Raw genomic sequence first — 20,328 nt, forward strand, 5'->3', positions numbered from 1 at the left:
TTCGAACAAGGGAAATCAGGAGGGGATCCAGAATTATATACATTTCTGGGGATGATGATTATAAGATATTAGGATAATTAATTTGATGTCACCACCTTTTCAATCCCTCTTGAATACAGGGTAAGTAAGGGTTATTATGAAATTCATTTCCACGTTCTTTTCACGTTCAAGTTGCTATGAATATATTCCCTTAATATATCAAACCATTTAAAACAAAAAAGCATGTCCTCTCATAATATAATAGATAAAAATTCATGATCGCACACATCCAGAGATGTCTCCCAAAACAATAACAATTTTGTCGAAGCCAAATTCGTAACAATAAAGAAAAAATTATAAAATATCTACACATCACAGACTCCTCATAAGTTCGTATAATGCGGGCTCATTTGTATTGAAATATACTAACTGACAAAGAAACTGCAACACCCAGAAGGAGCTGTTTAAATTTCAATTTTTTTAGTATAACAAACAAGAAATGATTAAAATTTGGAAAAATAACCGTGAAGGTTTTTTAAAATGAAAATTTTTTGTTACTTGAATATTGTAGTCGTTTTTTGCAAATTTTTTAAATTTTATAACAAACCAGCTGTTCTAGGAGATCCAATGTCGATGTTTAGTAATTGTTAAAATGCCTAGAGTACGTGTACGCGGTATTTATCTCCAGCTGAGTGAATTTGAAAGAGGTCGAATTATTGGTCTACAGGAGGCAGGGTTGTCATTTCGAGAAATCGCTAACCGTACGAACAGAAATCCAACTACTGTTACGAGATGTTGTCAAGCGTGGTTTGATAATGCCCAAAATCGAAGAAGAGAAGGCACCGGATGTCGAAGGGGCACAAATGAAGTTCAAGATCGGCGTCTAAGACTTATGGCCATTAGAGAATGATTTGCGACAACTCGATCTTTGACTGATGAGTGGTTAGGAGAACAAGGCCATCCAGTAACTGCAGTCTTTTGGACTGCAGCATTATCGATCCCATCTTGTGTTACCTCTTACCATACATACCATATTTACGGTGGAGCATCGACCGCAACGATTACAGTGGTGCAAAACGACAACATTGGAATGTGGAATGGCTTCAGGTCGTCTATTCTGATGAATCTCGATTCTCCTTGGGTGCACATTATGGCCGAAGAAGGGTAAGACGACGTTGAGGAGAGAGACGTGAATCTCATTTTGATGTTGAGCGTTATGTACACCGGACAGAAGGCGTTATGGTATGGGGTGCTATTGTACATGGAAGTAGGTCACCTTTAGTCTTTATTCGTTACCTTCAAGAAATAGTGGAGCCATATGTTCTCCCTTACCTTAACCGGCTTGAGAATCCAATATTTCAGAAAGATAATGCTCGATCTCATGTTGCCAGAGTTAGTTAAAACTTTTTTGAAGCGACCCATGTGAATCTTTTGCCATGGCCGCTCAGATCCCCCGATCTTTCGCCCATAGAGCATTTTTGGGACATCATGGGTAGAAGGCTTGGAAATTTACCCCAGCCCCACGGACTTTGGCGGCTCTGAGACATGAAGTACAGGTAGCTTGGGATAGTATCCCTCAAGAAGATATAGACCATCTTCTTGCATCAATGCCAAGACGTGTTGGGGAGTGTATAGATAACCGTGCTGAACAAACACATTATAAACAAATTTAATAAAAAAAATTGTAAACCCTTCATTTCTTTTCTCAAAATTTTAATCATGTACTCCTTGCTATACTATCTATGTTTTACCAAAAAAAAAAAAAATTTTAAATTTAAATAGCTCCTTCTGTGTGTTGCAGTTTCTTTGTCAGTTAGTATATCTTAAGAGAACCGAAGTAATTTCAATAATTCAGTTCGAGGAATTACGTTTGGCAATTATCAGAATTCGATCAGAACTCACCGCCGGCAGAACATTCAGCCAACAGTTAATGAAGGGCTCTAATCCCAATACGCTGGGCTCCAAGTAAACCATACCGCAACGGGAGACTGTCGCTGGAGAGGCAACAGCCAAATCAGCAACTTCGAACATCATCGTCATAGTATCCCGAAGTTTGATTATTTCGCCACTGCTCAGACAAAGCTTTTTGTTATCGTCCAAAACGGTGTTCATATTCTCGATCCATACAGCATCTACTGGTCCATCGAAGATATACCACCTCTTATCCTTATTTTCCGCTATAATTCCAACTCTCACAAGAGATGGGAGTATACCATCTGTCCTAATAAAGAAATTGAAATATGTAGTTGGATTCGGACAGAAAATTGATAAATGTAGTATAAGAAAACATAAAGAATTAAAAGAATCTAAAAGCAGTTGAACAGCATAGCATACACAGATCATATTAATCATGACATTTTTCAATTTTGTTTCTAACAGATGAGCGAATATTCTACATTACAAGGCCAAATTCGACATAAATGATTTGACTGGCAACATTGACGGTCAACAGCGAAGAATCATTCAGCTGAATCAGATTAATCCTCATTTGGAATGAACAAGGTTGGTAAAATAAAATTCGATGGAATTTAATGGCAGCTCTCTGACCGTAAGAGCAAGGGAAAAATAGATTCAAAATATTGGACAAAACCGCTTATTTTGTTTCTTTCAGAAAGACACAACACTGTGCTCTTATCCTAAATGAAGATTTTTTTCTGGTTTAAGCTGTTCACCTTTTTTAAGAAATAACGGTTTTCTCCTTATTATACCGTAATAATTTCAATTATGGATATTGATTGACTTTCTTCTCACCATTCGTGCGTCTGCAAGTCGAATTCACCGTACAGCTGACCCATGGTTATCGATTTCGGGTTCATGACATAAGTTTTAACGGCTTCAAAGGGATAACCGCTGGGTTGCGGTTCTCCTTTGAGCGCAGTCATGGCTTTCTTCAGGATCTGATAACACTGAAATAAAGGATAACAGAATCCATCACTCGGTATGTAGTAATGAGACAGGGAATTCAGATTTTCGTCAAATTCTCCTAATGATAGGCTACGAATTTAAAGACCTGTACCACGGAGCACACAGTACTCTGCCGGCAAGTGCTACGGGCCCAACGAAAATATTGAATAGGGAATACTCCTTCTGACGAAAATGATGTAATTTTTATTAAATATCTTTGAAACGTCACATTTCGAAATAACCAGTTCATTCGTTTCCCAAAAATTATTATTTTAAGCACTTAAAAATGAAGAATAAAATGGGTATTTAAAATTTAAAGCGTTTCATTTCAATTGCACAAGTTGGCAACATCGACTGAAATATGCCTTGATAATAAAGGACAACAAATACATTATCTTGATGAGATAGAAAAAATCATGAATGAAACTCATAATTATTCAGTTCAAACTTGCATATGCAGTAATAACCCAAATTGAGGAGAATACCCCATTGTCGTTCCATTAATGCCGGTTGATAAGTGTGATAAGTGACTTCACTGTCCTGATGAGGGACAATAATCGTGAAACCGGTCTACAGTTTGTGTATATATATTACAGCCTCCCTGGGAATTCCTGCGCAGATTCATGACTAGCGCGCATTAGTGGAACGACAATTCCGAAGTGTTATCTCCATTTTAAATATACTACAAATTTTGTTTTTGTAGTTGAGAAATTGCGTATGTAAAAAGATTAAAAAATATTCATCTAGTTGATGAATATTGATCTGAAAGATTGAACAATGTTGATTGTTCATCACGAAAAAGTCCTAAAAGTTTTAAGATTTAGGACTTTTTCTCGCCGTTCATCAAACTTTTTAAAATTTCGAACTGTGTTTTTGTATAAATTTTGTGCAAAAATTGAAGACTTACACCAAAAATTGTCGCAGAGAGTTGAATTCACAGTGCTGATAATCGAGGAAGAAAAGTCTTTCATTAATAATTATAAGTGTTCAAGCTGGATTCTTTATACTAGAATCACTCTTTGCTTCCTCTCAAGTGATAACCCTAGAATATTGACAATCGAAATAATTTTATAATAGTTCTCGAAAGGACTCTACTTTTACTTAGTTAAAAATTCTCACTACAAAGGGCTCCAATAACAAAGCAAATATTTCGATAATGCGGCAGCATTTTCAGATAACATAGAGCAAAATCAATTTAGCGAAACACGTGCAACTTCATGAAACTTTCTGTTTTGAAAATTATGTAATTCGGTCTTGGTTTATGCAATTAGGTATGGATTTTCATCAGTATCGACCGTTTCTATTCAATATTGGAATACTTTTTATTACATGGCTTCAGCCCAATTCAAATATGTGAATCCCGTATAATGCTTTTTACCAATTTGGATACCGATTGGATGAAGTTTTGGCAGTATACAAACTTTACGCTGTCTGGACCCCATTTTTTTAAATAATCAATATTGAATCACATTATTACATTCCTGTAAATCCACCAAATATTGGCGTATTGGAAAATACAGGGTGTTTCAAGGTAGGTGGCCTATTAGATGCTTACGGACTTACGAAGAACGAATCATAGGAGTCTTATGAAAATTTGGGTATTATTTGTGATCTATCCTACTAATATATTTTCAATCTTGCGACGTTGCCGCTTATATAAAAAATACTACACCCTACGTTATTTCAAATGGGACACCCTATTCATTATAACTTTCTTCGCTTTCTTCCATCTATTGTGGATTAGTTATAGAGCCTATTTATAGAGCATATTTATCTAAACTTCTATCTAGAAATGGATAATTGCGCCAATGAATTGGTTTGGAAGTATTGGATAAAATAATAAAATGTTGAATACTAAAGTGCCCAAATGAACTACCGAACCGCAGTATACTATGCAAGAGGGATAGCTACCAAACTCAAGGAAGCAAAGAGGTGTTCTCACCTTATCTCTTATTTTTATGAAAGAAGTATACAGACGAACTATTGAAGAATCCCGGAAGAGCAAGAAGATATGAGGAAAAACTCCGAGGAAAACTGGAAAATAAACCTAGAATGAATATGTACAGAAATAAGAAGGGTGATATATAGTCATTACGGAGGAGGAAATTTTGAAGAGATGCTCCGAAATTTTGAGGAACAATGGAAAGAAACGTAGACAGTCAGGAGCTCTTAAGATCAGGATCTTGAAGATTGAAGAGAGTGGGCGAACCTTCTATATACAGGGTGTTTCCAAATTAGACATGAACCTTGGAGGTGTTAGTATCACTCATTTGCTGTCGTTTGAGCCATATTATTTATTGATTACCAAAAATCAACAGTTTCCGAGATATTTGAGTTCTTGTGTTTTTCAAAAAATTTCTCACCTTACTTCATTTTTCATAAATTTTTTCTACGTTGAACAAGTTTGATTATATTTTTGGATTATTTTCATCAGGAAAAAATATGATACCTATGAAAAAAGCATAAATATCCTTATTGAGATGTTGAACAAGAATTAGTATGATTCAAAAGCTGGTATGTGAAGAGAAGAAAAATCAATTTCTTATATCAATTTGCCTGCATCTTTCAAATTTCAAAATTTATGTATGAAAAAACTTGCCTTGTTCCTTCTTTATTGCCTAAAAATGTTTTCGTTAGAATGCAAGCACTAGTTTCGTTTCTGCAGATTCTGATTTGAAAAGGGATTGAAGCAAAAAAAGAAAAATTGTAGGGGTAGAGTGCTGGGCAAGACTATTCGTCTTCCTGGTCAATTTTTCCAAGATCAAAAGGTCCAAACAGAACCAGAAACTTTCTCTAAAAACCTTAAAAAAATGCATGAGAACCTTGAAACCGTTTGTAGTGGAGCATAAATCATCACCAAGAATTTTTGTACACAAAAACTTATACACTTGTTCACATGTTTTTGTTAGAGTTGATAGAGTGAAAAAATCTTTAGAACCTGGTTATGAAGGGCCATTCAAAGATTTAGAACGTAGTGAAAAGTATTTGTATGTTTGTTTGTACATCAAAGGAAAGCATCAACATATCTATTGATCGGCTTAAACCAGCTTTTAAGTTGGAGTCTGAAGACTCTGAAGATGGTTCGTACGCAGTTCGACAGGGTAATGATGCCTGCCCTTGCTCATGCACCACAATCTGCCGTCGGTGCTCAACCCTCAAATTCTACCAAGATGGATAGAAGTGACCAAATGCCAACTAAAACTGTTATTACGCGTAGTGGTCGATCGGTGAAATTCCCAAGACGTTTTGTTGAAAAAGTTTATGTGTTTTAGGATTATTATTTTAATTTTCGTGACAACTTGGTCACTAGAAAGGGGGTAGTGTAGGGGTAGAGTGCTGAGATTTCGTTACTCTAGTAACGGGATGTCAGAAAGAAATATATGAATACGAAAGTTGTAAAAAAATTGTTCTTTCTCTTTTTCTAATCTAAGAAAGTAATAAAAATATCTGACTGAGCAAATGAGTGATACTAACACCCCCTCCAAGGTTCACGTCTGATTGAAAACACCCTGTATATACAGTTGAAAAGAAATGGAAGGTAATTGAAAGACTGAAGAACAATGAGGCTCCTTGAATTGATCAGCTGAATTATTGAAAAAGGGTCAAAAAGTATTGAACAACCATTTTCATTACGTTATCAAACACAAAAACCTCCCAAAGATTGGTTTGAGGATTTAATAATGAGACTCCTTCATATAAAACGACAACTACTTCTTTCGGGAAATTACGCTTCTGAATTTGACATACAGAGCAGTGGTCTGTTGGATGAAGAGTGGTCTTCAGGAGGAAAGTGGGTTGATATTGAGAATCAGACCATCTCAAAGTGCTGTGGAGATGAACACCCAAGAACTTCACCCTTTCAAAAGAAGAAACCCTCGCATCTCTCAAGTGGAGGATCAATGGAAGCGGATTCCTGATTCTTAAAGAAATTAAGTTTGTTTTTTTAAGGAAATCTTTTTCGATCTTCGGTAAATAACAAGCGAATCCCTGGAGATCATTGGCGAATGCTATCCGAAACGTTGATTATCGTAAACCCATATGATGAATATATCAAAACACACCCTTCTTCGAATCCCTTATTCAAAAATTACATTAGCATAACTATATCTCACCATAACTGAACTAACATAAGCATATAAAGTAGCCTCATAAAAGTCCGAATTTCACATGTGTTTCATCATTGAAATAAGAAACATTACTTTTAGATGCGAAATTCTCGAGCGCACGGAGCAGATAAACTGTAAAGATCCAAGGTCCTTATCCTAATTTTCCAATAAATCCTGAATTTTTGTTCGAGAAGTGCAATTTCCGCAGGGATTATTACACTTCCCGATCAACTCCCAATCAGCCTGTTGATTCCCTGAACGCGCACACGCGTGGCCGGCAAACGGTGGAGGAATCAGTTCACAACATCCGAAACCCCTAGCAGTATCCTGAAGAATGCGAAGGACCTGCGGCATTCCCGAAGAACCAGAACTCCGACTATTCTCCCGAACGGGCGAGAGAAAAGGGTTGTTATTATTTTCCGCCCGTACTTTTGTCGCCGCGTCAGGATAATTGGTGTTATCTTATCGGGAGTATCCTGTCAGGATGAACTTAAGTGACAACTTCAGCGATATCGCGGACGAGGATTATTTGAACGGTGCCGACGCTTGTGATCCCTATGGATATTTTATCCATTTGTTGCACACCTATTACTTACCCTCTATTTCAATCGTTGGTATCGTTGGAAATTGCCTATCCTTCACCGTTTTCATGTCGTCGCATTTGAAGATGAGGAGTTCGAGTTATTATTTGGCCGTATTGGCGATTGCGGACCTTGGCTTCCTCATAGTTGTGACTGTTGTTCAGTGTAGTTTCAACGGGATTTTAGAAATATACAACACTGAAGGATGGTGCCAGTTTTTCGTTTATATGAGCTCGGTAGGTGAATATTGCTTTCGGACCAATTGAAACTGAATTTTTTTTATCATTAATCTTCTCGAAACAATGAAACTAAATCACATGATTTTCACTAAAATGAGCTGTGTTTCACACTAGCCAGGGGCGTAGCTACCGCGGTATCAGCGGTATCAGTGATACGGGGCCCCCAGGCTTTAGGGGCCCCCGGCCCCCGAATGTCTGTAAACAACGATATTACTGCATGCCTTTTATTTTAGACCCTTCCGGTTACAACTGCAATCGCTGAAAGGAGTTTTTCAAAATTAAAACTCATAAAAAATTATCTGAGGACTTCTATGGGACAGGAACGGCTGTCAGACTTGTCGTTATTGTCAATAGAGGGGGAACAACTCAAAAAACTGAAATCGTCATCAGCTTTGGCTGATTTGATAAATAGATTTGCTGAAATAAATGCTAGAAAAGCGTATCTTAAATTTTTGGTATTTTTTATTATTTGTTTGTATATTATTTTATATTGTTTGTATGTTATTTGTTTGTGTATTATTTCGCTCCCAGCACCACGTATGAGTTAGAACTTTTAATTATAAGTACATATATTCATTTCGATACCAATTGAACATTTTTTGCTACTTTTATTTTTACTTCACCCTTCCTTAGGGCTCCTCAACACATTTTGATACAGGGCCCCTCTAAGGCAAGCTACGCCACTGACACTAGCTTCTTCAGGAGGCAGAGGTCCTACTAAGTACCTACTCCACCCCTTTGAAGAAGCTAGTGTGTAGCGGTAAAACCATCATCCTTGGAAATCATGTAATTCAGGGATTTTCACCATACAGTTTGTATATTTTGAAGGGAGTTGCGGTTGCACTGCGAGCTCAAGATAGACGATATATCGTCTACAGTTCGCCACCCAGTTCTAGAGTTCTAATTAACTCCAGTATCTAGGATAGCTTCAAATATATTTTCACTTTCTATCGGCAACATCAATCCAATATTATTCCTTTCGGAAAGTGGCATACTCTCGCAAAAAGAGTGAATAAAAAGAATAAGGCATATTTGGAAAAATTGGGTATCATTGAATAAGCATTATTGTTTTTCTGCCATGATACCTGCTAAAACTAGAGATGCGGCATCTCAAAATGATACAGATAGTGATTGAAGTGAATTGCGAAACAAGAAGGAATATATCGTAAAATGTATTGCTCAGGAAGTGCTTTTTCCAGAATTCGATGGTTGTCTGCATGCCGTTAATTTTTCAGCTCATATTTATATTATTTACTTTCAGACAGAAAACTACCTACTATCCAAATATGTATATCGTAAAATGTATTTTTTTTCACGAAAATGTGACATACAGGGTGTTTCCTAATTGAATGTAAATATTTATGGGGCTGATTTTTGGGCCCATCTTAAGAAGAAAACTTTATATCAACATATGTCCTAAACGTCTTCCTTTTTGAGATACAAGGTGGTATTACTTAGACAGTCAGTGGCAAGCCACTGACATGAGCAAATTTGATCTCTTGAATTTTTTTATATCGACTCACGGGTTTCACCTAAAAAAATAAAATTTACGTATATCTCTGCATGGTGATATTGTCATTATGTATGTATTAAGGATATTGTTATGATTATGCAGAGAATCGATTTCAATTTTTTTAAGCGGTAACCGTGAATCGGATTAAAAAAAGTCAAGTGATCAATCTTGGTAAGAAATGAAAGAAATTTTGAAGATAATTTTTTGAAGAAATTTTGAAGATAATTTTTATTTTATTAAAAATCTATGGCGTACCATCAATGTCTGCCAAAAAAGGTAGGTCAAATTACGTACGAACGCCACTGGCAGAAATAAAAAAAAAAGGAATTCATTAAAAAATGCCTCTTGATTCATAGTATACATTTATGACAAATTCCATCGAAGTATTTGAAGTGGTGTTGTAGATATTGATAATAAATTATTCATTTTTAAAAACTTTACCACCCTGTATCTCAAAAGGTAAGACGTTTAGGACATATGTTCATGTATAGTTTTCTTCTCAAAATGGGACCAAAAATCAACCCCATAAATATTGACATTCAATCAGAAAACACCCTGTATATTCAGGAAAAATTGAGTGCACCTCTTATTTGAAGAAAAATGAAACATTATAATATTCTCTTACAGTAGGTTTCATTTTCAATTTAAAGCCCCTTTAATTATGGAGCCTCCTTCAGTCCTTCTACAAACGAAACATGAGGAAGCTTTTAAATTGAAGGGAAATTTTATTATGAATCTAGTCAAAAAGGCACCCAGTGACTCAACCATGACAACCAACAACAACACCAGTATCCTGATTGATTTTATTATGTAGTCCATTTAAATTTGAACCATCCTTGAGTCCTACTAAGAATGAAATTGAAAAAACACTAAGATTATGGGGAAAATGATCATGAAACTGCCTGTTAAAGTCGGCTTGAATTTTAAAACTTCTCTTTTCCGCAGAACTGAAAGAACCTTTAAACCCAAACTGGATTTTTGAATAAAAATAAATAAATTTTATAGTATTTCTGAATTGATGCGGAAGATTTCAATTGGTGATTCTTCACAAGAAATTGAGGTGGTGTTTCATATAACTTTTTGTTCAACGCCCTTTTCCCTCCAAGTTACAGCCCTTTAAGATTGGGTAAAAAAATTTATTCAATATACATTGGAAAAATTCAGAAGAATTAAATTTGGTATATAACTGAAAATAGCAGTTTTTGAGGGTTTTCATTAACTAAAATGTAATAATAATCACAAGGGGCTGAAAAATCAGAACTGTTTAATGCGCTTATATTTTCCCATTCAAAAAATTTATTTGAAAAGACAGACTCAATCTGTCTTTCATCAACTTTTTTATGTCTTCACTTTTTATCATGAAGTTGTTAGTTTGATCACAAAAAAAAGGAATACTGCTCAGCTTCTTTTCCCAAAAATTCATAGTAAATAGAAAAAATCAAGTAAGCTGCTGTCAAATTGAAGTCTTATGACAAATAGTTACATTGTCCTGATTTTATTCTTATTTCCGAAGTGGATGTAAGTTTTCTTGCCTAATTTTAAGGGTTGAGACTTGGAGGGAAAAGGGTGTTGAACAAAAAGTTATATGAGTGACTCCCTTAATTTTTGCTAAAGAATCACCCTTTGAAATATTTCGCTTCAATTCCGGAATATCCTGTATGGGAATCATTTGTTACAGAATGTGATAAATAAATAATAATATTTTTCCTAGAATGAGGTTTTCTCCACGACAAACTAGCCACTTTAGGAAAGAAGGCTGTAAGGTAATGAAAAGTATAAAAGTAAAAACCAAAATCCACTAATTAATGCTTCTGCATTAATTACAGTATTGTTCGAATATCTGCATCGAAATACATTGAGTGTTTCGAATATCATTAGGCATCTTAGGTTAAAATAAGATCGAAAATAACACAGAAACAAGTCCATGAAAATGAGAGCTTAGTCCCATTTGTTTTGTCCAGATTAGAGTCGAGTTCAAGGACGAACCCAGCTCAATTTTGATAAATTCATTCAATTTTCTCAGACTGAACAAGGTTCAACGTTGAACTCGGCTCTAGTCTGAACTGTAAAATTGGTCCTAAGTAAACCTTTTGAAAATTTTCCTCTACATTAGCCGTATCGCCAGAAAAGTTATTTCGATAAATAATTAATATTCGGCCTTAGGGTAGGTAGGCATGTCCCGCTACCTAGATCAACGAAAAATTATGGAAATGTAATTTAAAGAGCAAAGGGTGCGAAAAGATCTTCAAACGATTTAAGCAAACGGCATCTGAGGCTGTAATTGTTTGTTTGGATGGTTCACTGAATCACCTAAAAGGTGTGAATACTTTTCACCCGCTGTAATCACCTCAAGGCCTGAAGAAAGTCGAAATGTATCCAAAATGTGATCACCTTTATATGCAACGGTTTACTGAAAACATAAAAATTCTTCTGAGTATTCCGATGAATAGGTTCAATTGATAATGATTATTCCAAGAATCTGTGGATAACAATTCGACTCGTTAAAAAAGTCTGCATTTCCTCAAGAGAATTCTCCGAAATCTCCCTAGCAATACAAAGTAGGAAATTATATTTTAACGGAGTTATATGCCTTCCAATAGAAAAGCTGCGGACGGTAGGAGAGAAAATACGTTCGTCAACTAATTTGAGGTACTTGGCGAAACCGAAAGTTGTAGCGAGGATGGCTAATGGGTCCTACTTCTGTGTCATCTTTTTGATAGTAATTGATGAATTCGTATTCGGAAAATGGAACCTAATTAATATCGACACATGGCTATATTTTGTATGATGACCCTTTACCTATTTGTCTCAATATTTTCAGGCATCTCCAGTTTTGAGCTTACAGTTTCTATATTAAGTAGAATGAAAAATGATTTTCATTGAAGAAATGTGTATTGAGTATTGTTGATACACGATCGTGCAGATTCACAGATTTCTAGATCAATGATTCAAGTATTCATAAAATCAGCTTTTTGGATAAAATGACAACTAGTTTCGACTTCACTTCACTGTCTTCATCAGGGTTCTGAAATGGGACAGCAAGGAGAACAATAAATTCAGATGTTCGAAAGGGGAGGAGGAAGAAAGTCCAGATCACATTGGCAGAGTTGTTAGCAACGTAAAATAAGCTTAGGGCAAGAACCTTATTCCTAAAAGATTTTCGTGATTGAGAAGAAGGGTCCGTAATAAGATCTTTGTTGAAAATACTGCAGCATTTCCATTAAGCTCGCCGAATATTCTTATCGCCTTCATAAAAAACGAACAGTTTGGCAGAAAGGTCTATACGCGACTTCGATCTGGAAATCTAACTACGGGTTTCACAAAAAACATTGATTGTCCGATCAACGATTTGACAGCCGCTCGATTTCCGAAACTAAATGTTCCTATGATGATTATATTGAAGAATTCCGCGATTGAGGATCATTAAATGGATATATGTATATGGATCCATGGTTTGATGAGAGAATAGGATGTTCAGCCTTTCTGAAACCGGGGGTTATTGTTGGGAATATAGAGGAGAATTGGATATGAATTCGGAAAGAAATGAGATTTATTCTATTAAGAGCTCAAGACTTCAATCTATCTACGAATATGGAGCGGGACAATCTTTCAAAGGAAGTTCCAAATGGTCGTCATGCTGAGATGATTACTTTTCCTCACATCCCATTTTGGAGCTCCCTGAGTTGTAGCCGTTTGTGAAGTGAAAATTGTAAGAGTGCATTATGATTGTTAAGATCCAAACATCCAAAGAGTGATAAAATCCCCATTGATGGAGATCTGGAGATGGAAATATCTAGATTACGATCTAATAATCCTCAAATTCTCATTAATTAATTCGGCTGTGCTCCAATGTTTTGTGCATGAATATTACCGTCGTAATGAACGATTACTTATTCCTCATTTTTTATTTTTCCCATAATCGTTCGAGAACAATGTGAATCATTTTTAGCAGATGAAGGCGAAGGGTGTCACTCCCGATTAATAGGTTTAAAGAATAATTTGTGCTTACTCTTCAGAAGTGTTCATTTTCCTCTTATGTTGTCCCTCATCAAGCGCCATTCATCTCCACGGATACTCATTAATGTAGAATTAAATCCGCAATGAAAATCATCAGCTTGAGATAAATTTTCTCGATAATCTATCTCTTATTCTTAATTCAAGCATTGCTCTGAATTATTCTATTATAAGCGAATGATATTAAGAAACGGGGCAGGATATACAGGAGTTGAACTCTAAATTTAATTCAAATAATTGATGCTCACAAAGGTACACAAATGAGTCAATAGGAAGTAGAGGAACAGCTGAATCCCTTCCATAGTATAATAAGTTGTTCAAAGAGGGTGTACTGTTGACTGAAATGAAATCTGGAACAAGATCAGCCTTGGCTGAATGATTATTATCAGGATTCCATTGCAAACTGAACTATTCTAATGAATACACAGAATATTCATCATTCAACTGCATTTCAGTTCAAGTCTCGTAGAAGTTTCCACAATATTGAGTTTCTGGATATGTGCATTCCGAAGAATGAATAGAAATTGTGACGTTCACTGCGCTGGATCATTACCACCAATAATTAATTTAATTTAATTATAAAGCTAAGGAGCGAATTCTACCCCTGGATTTAAAAATTTTGTTGTTTTCATTTACCTTCAAGCCAAAGGATAGCAGGTGTTACTAAATACGATAAATATTTGAGTATTTAGTTAAAGAAATACAAGTACCAACATTGTTCTCGATTCTGTAATTTTTGAGTGAGTTGATTATTGATAGGCCCCCAAGAACAGAGAATTTTTTCACAAACCCCTAAGGCTGTTAAGAAATATTGATACCAGAGATCGGCATATTTCTCATAATAGCTATTTCTTTTCAGGTTTGTGCTTCCCTGAGCGTCTGGCTTATTGTAGCTTTCACCGTTGAGCGCTTCATTGCCGTACAATATCCACTTCAAAGGCCTCAAATTTGTACTGTTAGAAGAGCGAGAATAATCGTCAGCGTTTTGATATTCATCGCTCTTACCTCTCAGCTCTATACATTCTGGATTGCTGGAATAATTGAGGTTTGTTTCGATTCATATACATAAGACCATAAGAATTCCTCCATAAGTATTAAACAGTTATAATATTTTGAATTTGAATGAATATTCGCTAGAAGCTTGTCCGCAAATCCGGCATAAATATGACCATCAATGAATTTCCATAAACCGTTCAATAAACTTAAAATACACTGCGCAAAAAAATTAACGCACTTTATGGAAATCTCAAATTTATTCTACAACTGAAGGTGTTCTCAATGATAATTATTTTTATCAGAATTATGCATGCATATGTTATCCACTTTCAACGGTTTTCTTCAATACAGATGTTTTTTCCAGCAGGAATAAAAAAGATGATATTATCAGATTTTGAATGTATTGGCTCCATTCTGAAATCAGTTGTTCTCGATCAATTCTAGTGATCAATAGTTTTTCTTTCGTTTGATTTTCTACACTCGATCGCTATGCAACGCGAAACACGCAATTTGACCCAAGAGGAATGTGCCCAAGCGGTAGTTTTGCGAGAAGAAGGGTGGACATACACAAGAATTGCAGAAAAGTTTTGAGTTTCCCATACAAGTGTGTCCGGAATGTTGCAGCTATTCTGGGAGACAGGTATGAATGTCCGAAGACCAGGACAGGGTAGACCACGGGTAACAACTGCCATTCAGGAACGTTACTTGAGAGTTTCTTCGTTGAGACAACGGTTTGCAACCGCTCGCCTGCTTCAAATTCAGCTTGAGCAAACTCATGAGATGCAAATTAACACTCAGACAATAAGAAATCGCCTCAGAGAAAATGATTCAAGGCCTCGTGTCGCGGCAAGAGGCCCAGCTCTTACCCCAGCCCATCGAAGGGCGCGTTTGGATTTCGCGAGAGAACATATCCATTGGGAAGAGGCCGATTGGGAAAGAGTTCTCTTCACAGATGAATCTAGATTCTGCCTCTACCATTGTGATCGACGTTCCCTTGTATACAGACCTCCACATGAAAGATATGCTCAGTGCAATTTCCTGAATACTACTGGTTTCGGTGGAGGATCGATTATGGTATGGGGTGGAATATCTTTGACTGCTCGCATAGACCTAGTGGTCGTTGATAATGGAGCTATGAATGCTGATAAGTATATAAGGAACATTCTTGAAGAGCATGTAGTGCCATTTGCCCCATACATTGGTGAAAATTTCATTTTTATGGACGATAATGCCAGACCCCCATCGTGCGCGCATCGTTCAGGAGTACCTTGAAGAGATTGAAGGAAGGTTGAATGGAATATCCAGAAAGAAGTCCAGATCTCTATCCGATTGAGCAGGTTTGGGACAACCTCAATAGAAGGCTGAGAAGTTCAGAAAATCATCCAGCTACTCTTAATGACTTAGGAATCCAACTCGGATAAATCTGGGAAGGATTAGATCAGAACATTTTAAGATCACTCATTTTGAGTATGAACCGTCGTTGCTGAGCTGTAATTAACGCAAGGGGTGGAAATACCAAGTATTAAATCACTTATCAGCATTTCAGTATTTTGAAAATTGTTCATTTCTCTTCTTTCACATAAGATTCGGTGAAATCTTGGTGTCTTGTTTCGTTCAAAACCTTCTCGAGAGAACATAAAAAATAAGTTATAAAGTCAATGTAGAGTTAACTTTCATTAAAATTGAGATTAATTTTTTTGCACAGTGTATAAATGAATAGGGAGTAGTAAACATTTATGACAGATTTATTTGTTATCGTCGATTTGCTTCAGTTCGGACCAAATTTCCTCCACTTGACGGCATCCTATTCGGTACATGTCAACTTCTTACCTATGCTCCGACAAAATATGTGGTATACCTATAATATATGTATGTTCAGAATTGACACATGGAAATTAGATGCATTTGCAGCTTTATATCATAGCCGAAGCTTTTCGTACCACTGTCTGAAAGCGAGGAAAATATGCAAATGAAAGGTTCAATATCTCACAGGCTCTGAAGGGAAAATTCAGAAAGCACTCAGTGAAGTAATGAAGAAAAAGATGAAATGAAAATCTCACGGCATACAACAATTCAAAAAACTTTGAATCCGAAGAAATACCAAGGTTATGATGTACATTCAATCAATTCACCTAAATGGAGAAATTTTATAGTTGGGTTCTCTGAGTGGAATAAATAATACGCAATTCTCTTCCTTAGCATCGAATTCTTTTTGAACGGACAATCAGATCGCTACGAAGCATAAATCGTTTGAAAATGCCTAAAAAAATTTAATCACGTACCAGCTTTTTCGAATAAATGTGACGGGAATTGTGCGACGGAAACGGCCATATTGGTCTTCCAAGTTCTGATTTGAAAAGTGGCAGACTTGGAAGTCAAATGATTCTGTTATCTGTGGCCAAATGAACAAAGTGATGTTTTAACTTAATTTTGGTAATTTGGATTCTTGAAATTTGCTGGAAATAAGGATTTTGGATATTTTAGCGTGAATAGTTCATAGGTAGGTGATTTTTTAAGCTGAATATCAGGTATTAATTATGAGTTTCTGAATTTCATGACATAACAAGGTTATCCCATGACAATAACACTACATGGGCGTAGGTGATGTTAAGTCATAGACCTTAATACCCTCGTTAATACCATTAAGTTTATAGCCAAGCAGTGTTAGGCGTGGTGAATTTCCGCTTTGATTATCAATTTGAAGGAGCGTGAAAAAACTTCTGACTTTACGTCAGTGCTTTCCTAATTTTTTTGATTAATCAGAATCAACTGACTATTGAAGTTAGTTTTTTGGAAACTTCATTGTCCTACGCCACTGTTGAAACGGAAATATATGTCGGCCATATTTCTCCTCTATTCCGGTCAAATCGAAATGAGCAATATGCTCCTTCCTGTTATTCTATATTCTAAGCCTAAACCGATATTTTATTTAATTCAATTTTTGAAGAATTTCCCATTTTGAAGAACTTGAACAGGAAAAATGTATAGTCTCATTCAACGTTTATTAGATTATTGGATTATATTATTAGATTGTTTACAGGAACATTTAAATGGAAACCTCATCAAGTATTGATCCCAAGTTATATGGTACGATAAACAAAAATTTTTGTAGTATTCATGTCAAGTTATATACCTAGACCTAGTCCAGTAAACTAAGCGAAAGTTTTTGTGAAACATGGTAATCATGATAGAACTGTTTAGGATTCTTAAAATAGTTTTCATTCTAGTATGGAAAGAAAATCTCATTTCGGAGAATTCAATGATGATATGCTTAAATGTTTCATAATCTAATTTTCTGCAGAGCCTGAATTTATATTATATATTTTTCTGATTCTGAATCTCAAATTTCAGACTTTGGATTCCTTGAATTCCGACTTCAAAATGTAAATATAACTTTTCATATTCATAAATATTCAAAATATTTTATGACGTAGCCCTTCTACACTTTCACTGACTTTGACCTCTACCTTTCAACTGAACATATCTGAAAATGATATTGTGATGCAATAAAGGTGATCTACAAAACGCGTAATAGCAAAAAAATCAGATGATCAGTTACTGATTTTTTTGGAAACTAAGTACTTTTGACTCTGAGTTTTCAGCTCACATAATGTACACTAATTTATTTTCTTCAAGAAATGTTCTATACTTACGTTATAACATAATTGATTTTTTGCATTATATTTTCAGAATGACTTCAACGAATTCGAATGCGAAATGCTACCACAGTATCAAGAAGTGATGAAGATTGTTAATTTCGTAGACACCATTGTAACTCTCATTGTTCCTCTCATCATGATCATTCTGATGAACGCAATGATCGCCAGAAGTTTGATTATGTTCCGCAGGAAAATGTTGGAAAAGGAAATAAATGGACGGTTTTTTGAAGAGAATGAGAGTAGGAACATTCCCTTTACCGAGTCCAGGGTATGTATTAAAATTTAACTATATAAAAACAACAACGATCCATTTATTCCAAATATAATGTATTTAGATTGAATCTTAATGGGCGTTCCTCCAACTAAGCCTAAGTATTCAGTGTCTTCTGTAAGCTTCTGGGCTAAGGGATATTACTCTTTCAACTATTCTTTCAAGAGCCGATAGTGGACTCATCAGTCTGAAATTTTTAGGGAATCTCTTCTTTTTTCCAGCTTCGTTGAATACAGGATTATTGTTCTGATTTCTTTATTCAAATTTTTGCAGTGCAAGATGCCCTTCAATATGAATTATTTCAGCTCATTTTGAGAAACAGTTTCATTTCTTACAATCCACTACACTCACGGGTATTGTAGGGTAGGGTTTTTTTACTTTCATTTTTCCCTAAGCTTTTATATCTATCATACGCAAAATTGTATGGCACCCCTTCACGCCAAGCCTGCTAAAACTCTTCTTATAATCCCTACCTACTAGTATTATTATAACATCAGCGGTCAGCCATTGAGTAACTCATGAATGAATGAATAGGTATTCGATGAAGAAGCAAAAAGTATTAGATTTTTTTTTCATCTATAGACATGTGAAAAGATAAATTTCACAGTCGGTTTCGATCTGGAAAGGAAGGAGTTGAACACTGAGCTAATTCACTTTTTCAGAGTCAAACTTTGTTTTTAATTAATCGAAACATACTTTTTGTGCCTTTTTTCAAGCGACGGATAATTCCCCCAGATGAAAAATAGGCCTGTCAATATTGATCCGATTTCGCCCACTAACAAGGGTGAATTAAAACGGATGTACATGTTTCAGATCATATAGATACCTACATGATTGAAAATCAGAATGATCACCAATACGTAAGGCTTACTGGCTCATTTATGAAACTTCAAAAGGTTGCGTATGGCACAGTTGTAATCTGGAGTCTGATATGATGTCCGTTGAAACGACAAACTCATACCGAAAACGATATATGACAGTGAGATGATCTTACCGAAAGGAAAAATGCTTTCACAAAAAAAAACATGAAACATGAGAGCGAAAAGTATCAGCATGAAAAATCGGGGAAATGGAAATGGCTCTTTCAGAAGAGAAAATTGGAACATATATACAGAAAAGGGGGATGCAAATATGATTGTCGAACTCATTATAAGGCTCTCTCCTAGTTCATTTATTTCACAGTTTGCACTTGACAGTAGATATGGAATCTCATTACATTATAATTTTTTTTATAGCCCGATAGTACCATCTGGAAAGGAAAGAGCTCTTCTTCGTTTTTGATTAAACACAAAAAGTCTTCTAGTACGCACCAAAGTTTATGCGAAAGGAATTCGCAGATACGTAAGTTATTATTGCTCATTGTTTTTTTTTTCGAAATTGTAGTTTGATTGCTCCAGTTATGTATTTCAATGGATCTATTATTTGACATTCAGAACTCTCAATTATTATTGACTTTGCAATGAATCGACTATGTTTGTGTAGCAATATAAAGGGTATAAATAAATATTTGGCCAAAAATTTAGGTGATTCCTTGTCAAAAATTAGTGTTGTCTTTCATGTAATTTCTCTTGTGATTTCTTGCCAAAAGAACTGGAATTCGAACCTGAATTTACCTACTAGGCGGATATCATGCTGATATTATAGGGGAACACCACCAAAACGTTTTTTTATTGCCTTCTCGGTCCCATAAAATGTCTGCTCAATTGCATTTCAATTTATATGATAGACCCACTCTGTTTTCCGAAGGAAATCTTCCCTTAAGTTTCTTCGCAACGATTCATTTACACCATGTATATTAAGTTCATTAGGCTCGTCAAGAAGAAACTCTTCACAGAAAAATTATTCGTTCATTAGTATTTGTGCGCATATTCTCCCCCATTTAGAATAACTATTTTCTTTAATATTAAGCACAATTGGAAGCCAATTTTGAAGAAGCGCACCTTTAGAATTTTATGTAATTTTAGCGGAAAAAACTGTCCTTACTTCAATTTCATTGAGAATTTTATACTTATTTTGACAAAGATCTGTTCAGATTCATACACTTACATTTATTTATTTTCATCCAC

General features: G+C 35.5%; 2 protein-coding genes across 2 annotated transcripts in view; one reads left to right on the forward strand and one right to left on the reverse strand.

Moving 5' to 3' along the window:
- The window catches only part of LOC123310526, an 86,516-nt gene that overhangs the window by 48,409 nt on the left and 17,779 nt on the right, over nt 1-20,328 (forward strand). Inside the window, exons 2-4 of the mRNA XM_044894026.1 lie at nt 14,196-14,381; nt 18,023-18,259; nt 19,498-19,603. Of these exons, the coding sequence (XP_044749961.1) occupies nt 18,050-18,259; nt 19,498-19,603 (316 nt within the window). The 5' untranslated portion in view covers nt 14,196-14,381; nt 18,023-18,049. The remainder of the gene's footprint in view (nt 1-14,195; nt 14,382-18,022; nt 18,260-19,497; nt 19,604-20,328) is intronic.
- The window catches only part of LOC123310527 (dynein axonemal heavy chain 1-like), an 88,633-nt gene that overhangs the window by 32,589 nt on the left and 35,716 nt on the right, over nt 1-20,328 (reverse strand). Inside the window, exons 28-29 of the mRNA XM_044894027.1 lie at nt 2,731-2,885; nt 1,882-2,200 (exon numbers count right to left, since the gene is read on the reverse strand). Of these exons, the coding sequence (XP_044749962.1) occupies nt 1,882-2,200; nt 2,731-2,885 (474 nt within the window). The remainder of the gene's footprint in view (nt 1-1,881; nt 2,201-2,730; nt 2,886-20,328) is intronic.

The sequence above is a fragment of the Coccinella septempunctata genome, chromosome 3, assembly GCF_907165205.1.
Source record: "Coccinella septempunctata chromosome 3, icCocSept1.1, whole genome shotgun sequence".
NCBI lineage: Eukaryota > Metazoa > Arthropoda > Insecta > Coleoptera > Coccinellidae > Coccinella > Coccinella septempunctata.